The 10,708-nt window shown below is 40.4% G+C and overlaps 1 protein-coding gene across 1 annotated transcript; it reads right to left on the reverse strand.

Annotated features, from left to right (window-relative positions):
- Positions 1-9,116: 9,116 nt before the first annotated feature.
- LOC122000905 lies at positions 9,117-9,952 on the reverse strand. Its single transcript, XM_042555409.1, has 3 exons — positions 9,790-9,952; positions 9,226-9,459; positions 9,117-9,133 (listed from the first exon to the last, which is right to left on the reverse strand). The coding sequence occupies exons 1-3, from the start codon at positions 9,950-9,952 to the stop codon at positions 9,117-9,119; spliced, it is 414 nt and encodes a 137-aa protein (XP_042411343.1).
- Between the last annotated feature and the right edge of the window lie 756 nt (positions 9,953-10,708).

A 10,708-nucleotide genomic window follows, 5' to 3' on the forward strand; every position in this document is an offset into this window, starting at 1 on the left:
ATGCAAACCTTTCCTCTTGGGCTTGAGATTTCAAGGCCATTATCTCTCCCATTTTAGTCTATTAGATTTTTAGAATTTTTCTAGAACCCAATAATATAAAGAACCCAATAATATAAGTCCGTTGTAATCATATCAATGATCCACTATCATTGATACAGTAAACACATTTGCTCGTTATTATAATAATATAAATCAAATTTATATACTTTATTTGGAACTCTTCCACTTTCCTTGGTTCCATGGATTAGAAATCACTCTAATATTTGATCATATCAAATTTTATTTGTCAATTTACTGTTTGATCATATCAAACTTTATTCGCCAAATTCAACTACTTGAATTTTACTTTCTCAATGGAAAATAAGAAAATCAATACTTATGTGACCCTCATGGTTCAGGGTACAGCTAGCCGTAGGTTCACAACTCTTTGTGATTCAGGACTATACTTATCATTTATTCAAGCATACCCATAATAGCCTCATCTTATCTTATGATTAACTCCTTAATTATAGGACGTCAGAACTAATTTTGATTAACACCCAATGTATCATGGTAATAATGTCTAGCAGCTTCTCCCCATGATTTCCTAGGTATCACTGAATACTGCCTGCAACAACCAGTCAATTATGATTAACGTATAGTCCGGTCCCTTTATCTCATATATCTTGGTCAAATTTATAACCATTAGTACATCGAGGGTTGTATATTGATTTGACAATAATGTGATACATCTTATAGTAATATCGCATGTGTAATTAGGAAAGTCCTTTTCTAAAGTACATCTTACAGCTCTAATCAGAGACTTCATATACTATAAAATAATATATTACATAGGATATCCACACCTGTAGGTGTATGGTGAATCCCCAACTACAATATACTAACTGCTATATATTTCCTTACTGTTGGAACCCCAAGGTTGTTTAGGTGTGATCAACAAGTTAAGTTAGGTCCTGTGTGTTTTTAACCTTGTGTCTAAGTGTGCAGGAACTTAGGAACACAGGTAGTCGAGCGGAAGACGTAGCTAGCAAGAAGGACGGCACGCGGTGCATCCAAGGGACGAGGCGCTGCGGAAGAGTACATCGACGGATGAGAATGAAGCGTGCGGTGGTTCCGAGGGACGAGAAGCCGGAGTGGAAGACTCCTCGGGGAGCAAGAGACGCAGCTAGCGAGAAGGTCTACATGGGGTGTGACTGAGGGATGAAGACTGCGGATGAGTACGCTGGCGGATGAGAAGGAAACATGCGGCAATTTCGAGGGACGAGAAGCCGGAGCGGAAGCTTGCTCGAGAAAACCGGAAGTTGGGTTCGGGTGAGCCCTATTCCAGATGGCAGAAATCACCCAAGCGAGCGAAAGACTCGGTCTGAGGTGAACGGAGCCGGAGAAAAAGACCCGGGCTAGAAAATGTCAACGGGATTGACTTTTCCAACCGGGGCGCCCGGAGCTGTCCGAGGCCCCCTGAACACTCTGGGCGCCCAGAGTTGTCCGGGGCACCCGGACCCCTCCGGGGCGTTTGGAACCCTTACGGGCGCCTAGGGTTGACTTTTTCACAGGATCGAGTTTTGACTCGATCTGAACGTTGGGGGGGGGTTAAAATTTATCCACCCAGGGCGGCCGGAACCCTCAGGGCGCCCCGACCAAGGCTATAAATATGGTCTTGGTCCAGAAGCTTTTCATCAATCAGAACTCAAGTAATTCATTCAACACTTGTACTTCGTTTATAGTTTAGCTTCTTTTTGTGTGCTTCGTTGTTGTAAGAGACTTCTCCGCCTGAAGGAGATAGTAGTGCGATCATCTTCTTTGGATTAACAACCTCCCCGGTTGTAACCAAGTCAAATCCAGTGTGCCTCGTCTTTTCTGATTTACTTTCTGCTTTCATTATTTTACAAGTGTTAGTTTAAAAGTTCGAGAAGGGTTGTGTTTTATTTTTCAGGCTATTCAACCCCCCTTCTAGCCGGCCACCGCGGGACGACAAGTGGTATCAGAGCTGAGGCGCTTCAGGAGGACTAACCGCCAATCAAAGCAAAGATAATGGCCGGACCAAGCATCTACTCGCCGAAATTCGAAGGGGATTTCGCTACCTGGAAAAACCAAATATAGATATTCTTTACAACTAATTTTGAATTAATTTTAATAATGGAATTTGGCTATGTAACTCCAGAGGGCAAAGAAAAAAATTAATGGACGAAAAAGGAACAGGTCAACTACGTGGCGAACGACAAAGCAGAATACCATATGCTAAGCGTTCTTCCGTCACAAGAAGTCAACCAGATCGGGAATTACGACTCGACAAAGGAACTTTGGGAGAAGTTCCTTGAGCTGCACGAAGGATTGTCTGAAGCCAAGCTCACTAGACGGGATCTACTTCGCAATCAGCTCACTTGCTTGTGACTTGGGGAAGACGAGACAATTGCATATCTGCACTCGAGAATCAAAGAGATCATCACCAGATTATCGAATCTCAGAGAAAAGGTAAGTAACCGAGATTCGCTAAGGTACGCTTCAAATTCTTTTCCGAGAAATTCAAAATGGGTTTCACTAGTAGATGCCTTTTACATTTCGAAAGATTTAGAAAAAATTACACTAGAAGAATTTTTCTCGACATTTGAAGTGTACAAATCAAGATGTGCATGTACGAAGGAGCCCATGAACAACGTCACCCTCAAAGCATTGAGAGACAAACCTGAGTCGAAATCTTCTCTCGACGACGAGGAAATGGTAATGATGGTAATACGGTTTAAAAAGTTTTGTAAATCTAGAACTACTAACCATCCGCAGGGCAGAAAGAAAAAGACCATCCGTTGCTAACACTGCGACGAAGAAGGGCACATCAAGGACAACTGCCCTAAGCTGAGTAACAAGGACAACGATAAAGGTAAAAGGCCTGTCCAAAGCGCAAGGTCCTAAAGGCGACGTGGGACGATACGTCGTCCGAATAGGAAGTTGAGGCATTCTCCGAACTCGCATTAATGGCGAGTCATCAAGACGACGACTGCGATTCAAGCTCTTTCGAGATGAGTATCGAGAGCATCGATGAAGGGGGAGCTACATCGGAAGAAAGCAGCAATTTCGGGGGAGACACGAACAACGAGATCAACAAGGTAAGTGAGGTATGATCTCTTCCTCCCAATAAACTTTTTAAGTTTGTTAAGTTGCTAACTAAAGACCGCTGAAAGTTAGAAAGAGAAATTAAGAATTTAAAAATAATATTATCTAAATCTTACCCTTTAGAAGAATTTGATAAAGTTAAATCAGAAAATGAAAATATGAAAATTCAAGCAGATAACTTGAAAAATCGTGTATGCTTATCTAATACAAATTTTAAAAAGTTTAATAATTTAAATTGGTATTATAGATATCATCAGGGACAAATTAGGAATATTTCAAGAAAATATGTCCCTAAGAAATTTTTGGTTAATCTAGTAGGTTGGAACCTATATTGGGTTCCTAAATCTTGCTTAGCCTAAATTTTAATCGAAATTAGCATTTTTAGCGAGAAATTAAATAGTAAATTCCTTTATGAGTCTTTTGTCTAAAGAAGTGGTTATTGCACAAATAATCAAGAAGGTCTAGTGCCTCGCCACGACCTGGAAGCCAAAATATTGAAATTAAATATTTAATTAACTTTCTGGTAAAGCATTAAAATTAAAATTTAATAATACTTTAAAAAGTCTTTTAAACAATTTTTTTATATCTTTTTGCACTTAATTGTAAAATTTAATTAGTTTATTTTCATGTCTATTTTACCCTAGCTTAACTTGGGTTGCTCACATCAAAAATGGGGAGATTGTTAGAACCCCAAGGTTGTTTTGGTGTGATCAACTAGTTAAGTTAGGTCCTGTGTGTTTTTAACATTGTGTCTAAATGTGCAGGAACTTAGGAACACAGGTAGTCGAGCGTAAGACGTAGCTAGTGAGAAGGACAACATGCGGTGCGTCCGAGGGACGAGGCACTGTGGAAGAGTACACCGGCGGATGAGAAGGAAGTGTGCGGTGGTTTCGAGGGACGAGAAGCCAGAGCGAAAGACTGCTCGGGGACCAAGAGACGCAGCTAGCAAGAAGGTCGGCACGGGGTGCGACTGAGGGACGAAGATTGCAGATGAGTACGCTGGCGGACGAGAAGGAAACACGCGGAAATTTCGAGGGACGAGAAGCCAGAGCGGAAGCCTGCTCGAGAAGACCGGAAGGTGGGTTCGGGTGAGCCCTATTCTGGATGGCAGAAATCACCTAAGCGAGCGGAAGACTCGATCTGAGGCGAACGGAGCCGGAGCAGAAGACCCGATTTGGAAAAAGTCAACAGGGTTGACTTTTCCAGCCAGGGCGCCCGGAGCTGTCTGGGGCGCCCGGACCCCTCCGGGGTGCCCAGAACCCTTCCGGGCGCCCGAAGTTGACTTTTTTCACATGATCGAGTTTTGACTCGATCTGAACATTGGAGGATAAAGTTTATCCCCCCTCCCCACCCCCCCAGGGCACCCGGAGCCCTCAGGGTGCCCCGACCAAGGCTATAAATATAGCCTTGGTCCAGAAACTTTTCATCAATCAGAACTCAAGCAATTCTTTCAACACTTGTACTTCGTTTATAGTTTAGCTTCTTTTTGTGCGCTTCATTGCTGTAAGAGGATTCTCCGCCTAAAGGAGATAATAGTGCGATCATCTTCCTTGGATTAACAACCTCCCCGGTTGTAACCAAGTCAAATCCAGAGTGCCTCATCTTTTCTGATTTACTTTCTGCTTTCATTATTTTACAAGTGTTACTTTAAGAGTTCGAGAAGGGTTGTGTTTTATTTTTCAGGCTATTTAACCCCCCTTCTAGCCGACTGCCGCGGGACAACACTTACTACACCCAATCTCACCACTTGATGACCCTAATAGAGTCAGTAAATGAGTCAAAGTGCAACCCCAGGATATAGAGTCTCAGTGTTGTCCCGGGTTATAAGGACTACTAGTGTACAACCACAACCAAAGACTTATCCACTCAATAAATGATAACTAATTAGAAAGTCTGTGTGAGGGATGTTCGATGAACTCATCATATGATCACCCATCTGTATGTTTGAACATCTCTATATCCTTACCAATGAAACATGGTATACTACATCACGGATGCTAGTCTCTAGCTCAAGCAGCTTTTTATCCTTATTTATTATGCGACCTAATTGACTAGGAACAAATTTAGAATATACAATGAATATTGATGTATTTGATGATGACCATCATATGTACCACCACATCTCACTAATCCAAGGATCCACACACAACACGCTATCTCCACTATGAAACACTCCTTCTCGGTCGTAGCCGGAGGGGGAAAAGCCTCGTACAAACTCACACACAACACAAACACAAATACAAGAAGAAACCCTAGGAATACAAGTGAATACCCTTTCTTCTTGCTACTTGTTGTTGCCTCTTGAACCTTGAAGATGCTCCTCAAGTGCCTTCAAGAACTGGCGTGAGTGTTGGAGAAATCGTCGTGAGAATCGCTGTAAGGCCGCAGGAGAATAACGCAAAGTTCTGCGGAGAAAACGCTCCGCCAAGGCTTTAAACAGTGCTCCCAATCGATCCAATCCATCCTCAATCGATTGCCACATCAGCACCGCTCCATCACAGCCATCCATCACCTGCATCCTGCCCAACGGTTGAATCTCAATCGATCGACCGATCGATTGGGAACATCTGAATCGATCGGTGGATCGATTCAGAAGCTTTCTGTGTTCTCGCGATCGCGCGAGAACTCCCCTTCCCAATCGATCGGTTGATTGATCGGCAGCTCCCAATCGATTGGGAAGGCCTCTGTGCTCGCAAATTATGGTCCCAATCGATTAGGTCATTCCTTCCTTCGCAACACACTCCAATCGATCCACTGATTGATTGGACCCTGGTTCAATCGATCACCCGATCGATTAACCAGCTTGAACTTGACTCAAACTCTCAAGTCTAAAATCTCCAACCCAACTCCTGGTCAACCGTGACCTATTGGGTCTCCATGCCTAGCATTTGGCCACACTCGACCAACCTCGAACTAGCCTTCTAGCCTCCTCTATCAGCCTTGCGTCCCTCGGATATCTCCCTATCCTTCACGCCTTGCCTTCAAGAGCTTCCTTCGGCCTCATCCTAGTTGTCGAGTTCTCCTTGCCAAGTCACACTAGGACTTACCTTGCCAAGACCACATGCTTGGACTTACAACCTTTGCCAAGATCACACTTGGACTTTCCAATTGCCTGGCTCCTCACCAGGACTTTCCAATTGCCTGGCTCCTCACCAGGACTTTCTCCTGCCTAGCTCCTCACTAGGACTTTCTCGTTGCCTGGTTCCTCACCAGGACTTTTCCTTGCCTAGCTCCTCACTAGGATTTTACCACTACCTAACTTCCAGTTAGGACTTCCAGACGCCTAGCCTCCAGTTAGGACTTACCCAGTCAAGTCTCCTGTCAACCTTGACCTACTTGACTTGTATTCTCATCAACCTGGTCAACCCTTTGACCATCTCTATAACCGGATGATTGCTCCAGCAATCTCCTTATATTGTCAATCTCCTTATATTGTCAAACATCAAAACTCAAATCCCAACTCAAGCTTGACTCAACTCAAGCTTAGTCAAACTGGTCAACCTTGACTTAGGGAAATTGCCCCAATATAGCCTTCTAATTTTAACTCTCCAACCTCATATGTCATGAACAAATTCTTAGTCCTTCGTATGTACTTAAGAATATCTTTCACAACGTTCCAATGCAATAGACCAGGGTTTGACTGATATCGGCTCGTGACACTCAACGCGTATGCTATATCAGGTCTTGTAGATATCATACTATACATGATACTACCAATAGCGGACGCATAGGGAATGCGTGTCATCATCTCTATCTCTTCGTCTGCCTTAGGGCACATAGACTTAGATAAAGTTATACCATGACACATTGGTAAGTATCCTCTCTTAAATTCTTCCATTGAGAATCTTCTAAGTATGGTATCTATATATGTGGATTGGGCAACCTCAACATCCTCTTTGATCTATCTTTACATATCTGTATTCCCAATACATAAGATGCTTCACCCAAATCCTTCATGGAAAATCTACTAGCTAACCATACTTTTATTGACTGAAGCATTCCTACATCATTCCCAATAAGTAGAATGTCATCAACATATAGTATTAGGAATGTCACTACACTCCCACTAACTTTCTTATATACACATGGTTTCTCAGGATTTTTAATAAAATTAAACTGTCTAATTGTATCATCAAATATGAGGTTCCAACTTCTCGACGCTTGTTTAAGACCATAAATTGATCTTTGAAGTTTGTATACCTTATGCACACTTTCCACAGATGTGAATCCTTCACCCTGATATATGTAAATCTCTTCCTTAATATCACCATTAAGAAATGCAGCCTTCACATCCATCTTCCATATCTTATAGTCATACCATGCAGCTATGACAAGCAATATCCGAATGGACTTATGCTTTGCGACTGGTGAAAAAGTTTCATCATAGTCAATTACTTGTCTTTGATTATATCCTTTTGCCACTGATCTAGCTTTGAAGTTCAATACATTTCCATTAACTCCAAGTTTCCTCTTGTAAATCCATTCGCACCCTATGGGAATGATTCCTTCAGGTGGATCCACTATTGACCAAACTTAGTTTGAGTACATGGAGTCCATTTCGGATTTCATGGCTTCTAGCCATTGCATCGAGTCGATATCAGATATCACTTCCTTAAAGGATGTAGGATCACATCCATGATTAAGATTATTCCGATTTCCTTCAAGAAGTAGATCATACCTTACAGGTAGTCTTGAGACCCTATCTGATCTCTTTAAAGTGTGCACTTGTTCTACTGGTTGTTGGGGTGTGAGCTCTATTATATTAGTTGTGGAATCGTCTCGAACCTCTTCGAGTTCTATCATCCCGCCTTTTCTATCTAATAGAAACTCCTTCTCTAAGAAGGTGATATTTTTTGAAATAAATACTTCTCTTTTCTTAGGATTATAGAAATAATATCCAACAGAGTTATTTGGATATCCCACAAAATAACATAAAGTGGATCTACTATCCAGTTTGTCTCCCATTGCCTGCTTCACATAAGAAGGACATCCTCATATTTTCAAGTATAAATACTTGAGGGGTTTTCCCATCTATACATATCATATAGTGTCTTTTCTACTACTTTTGTATGGACTTTATTCAACAACATTGCTGTTGTTTCGAGCGCATAGCTCCAAAATGATGGCGGTAAATTAGTAAATCCCATCATAGATCAAACTATGTCCATCAGTGTTCGATTAGAACATTCTATTACACCATTAAGCTGTGGTGTTGCAGGAGGAGTCCACTGTGAGAGAATCTCATTCTCTTTTAGATAGCCCTTAAACTCTATACTCAAGTATTCTCCACCTCGATCTAATCGAAGCTTCTTAATGCTTTTTCCCAGTTGTTTTTCTACTTCATTTCTGAAATCTTTGAACTTTTCAAAAGATTTAGACTTATATTTCATCAAATATATATACTCATATCGTGAATAATCATCAGTAAAAGTAATAAAGTAGTAATGACTATATTTCATGCTAACACTTAATGGACCACACACATCAGTATGAATCAAATCCAACATATCATGTGCACGTTCTACTTGACCTTTAAAAGGTGTCTTAATCATTTTTCCTTTCAGACAGGATTCACAAGTTGGTAGGGAATTTATGTCTGACGAATCAAACAATTCTTCACTTACTAACTTAGTCATCCTTCTTTGAGAAATATGACCTAGTCTAGCGTGCCATATATGTGCTTAATTTGTACTATCTTCTTTTCTTTTCTTTATTGTTGATTGGGCCAATATATTGTTTATTAGAATATCTTTTAATTTTAAGTTATAAAGATCATTTTCTAATTCACCAATCCCAATCAAACATTCATCCTTGTAAATATTGCAAACACCTTTTGTAAAAGCATAGAAATAAAAACAATGTTTTTAACTAAGTCTTGAACAAATAAAGCATCTCTTAAATACAACTTAAAGTCATTGCTCAAGATCAAAGTAATATCTCCTATAGCTCTCGCAGCAACTCTTGCTCCGTTCTCAAGTCTCAAGAAGGTCTCACCCTCTCTGAGTCATTTACTTCTTGCCATCATCTGCAAATCATTGCAAAGATGAGAACCATAGCTAGTATTCAATACCCAAGAAGTAGAGTTAATAGAGACATTAACTTCTATATAGAGCATACCTTTTCCAAAATGCTTTTGAGCAAGATACTCCTTACAATTGCGCCTCCAATGTCCAGGCTTATTATAGTGGAAATAAACATGTTCTGACTGATTAGATTTTGTAGGTCTTGCCTTCTTATTAGGCTTGATCTTCTTCATAATTGCAGAATGCTTCTTTCCCTTTTTCTTGGGTCTTTTCTTGGATCCAGAAGATGAACCCACAAGGAAAACAGATTTTTCCTTTTCCATGGTTCCTTCATAATTTACAAGCATATTGACAAGCTCGTTAAGGAGCCTCTAGCTTATTCATATTGAAGTTGACCACAAAATTTTCAAATGAGGAGGGGAGAGACAACAATATGATGTCTATCGATAGCTCGTGTGGAATAACCAAGTCAAGGTTCACTAACTTTTCAATAAGCCCAATCATCTTAACCCTATGCTCATGGATCGAAGCCCCATCTCGCATACAAGCCTTCATGAGCTCCTTGACAGTCGCGTGTCTGACTGAATGAGTCTGTGCACCATATAACTCTTGTAGGTGTATGTGAATATCTTTAGCATCCACAGTCTCCTCAAACCACCTTTGCAGTTCTTTGACATTGAAGCCAACATATAACATCTTGCTTGAAGATTATGGTCCAACCATTTTTCAAGATTTTCCAACTCATCAAGGGTGGCATTAACAGGAGTCTCTTTTGGAGGTGTCTTATCCAATGTATATGCAATCTTTTCAGATGCTGGCATAATCTTTAAATTTCTTAGCCAATCAGAATAGTTAGCTTAGTTAATTTGTTCTGATCAAGTATCACACATAGTGGATTCTGAGATGCCATATTGAAATATATTGAAATGAAAATAGATAATTAATATTACTGGTTATTTTAAATAACTCATAAGATAAAATATGTGGACTTTTATATTTTGAATTACCTCCCACTATTTTTGACATTTTCATCACCATCTAATGGAAACGGGAAATTATATTTCCTTAGTGAGTACATAGAGCCCAATTAGCCAATTGTGATCCCTGAATGATATCAGCCGATCATAATTCCCAAAAGGTAAAACTCAATTACATCATATGCAACCTCTATGTAATTCGCCTCACGTTTGATAAGGGCCCAATAATATGACACTGATTATCTTTACATGTCAAGCTGACCCATCAATGTTAGATTGTAATGGATGGTTGCCATGCGTTCCCTCAATGATATGAGCCGAAGTCATGGGAGTTCCACCCAATCCACATCATTTATGTCAGTGGAAGACACAACTTTCCGACCTCCAGGCCTCCCCAATGATATGAGCTAGACACTAACCGCGGGTAGCTTTCATCATGCAACCACCGTTGACAGAAGGCAATGAAAAATATACTCTTATTTTCCCTTTATGACTTGATATAAATTTTGAATTATATTCAAAATGAGAGATTTTAATTTAAATATTTTTATCATCACTCGGAAGATATAATATGTTTTATGTATGTTTGCCAGATTCAAG

Source organism: Zingiber officinale, chromosome 1A (assembly GCF_018446385.1).
Source record: "Zingiber officinale cultivar Zhangliang chromosome 1A, Zo_v1.1, whole genome shotgun sequence".
NCBI classification, from domain to species: domain Eukaryota; kingdom Viridiplantae; phylum Streptophyta; class Magnoliopsida; order Zingiberales; family Zingiberaceae; genus Zingiber; species Zingiber officinale.

What these genes read in the sequence shown, in the direction of transcription:
- LOC122000905 (XM_042555409.1), bottom strand. Translation starts at nt 9,952, where the DNA reads ATGCCAGCATCTGAAAAGATTGCATATACATTGGATAAGACACCTCCA. An exon ending in AATGTCAAAGAACTGCAAAG is followed by an intron (nt 9,460 to 9,789) that starts GTGGTTTGAGGA and finishes TAAATTATGAAG; the next exon opens with GAACCATGGAAAAGGAAAAA.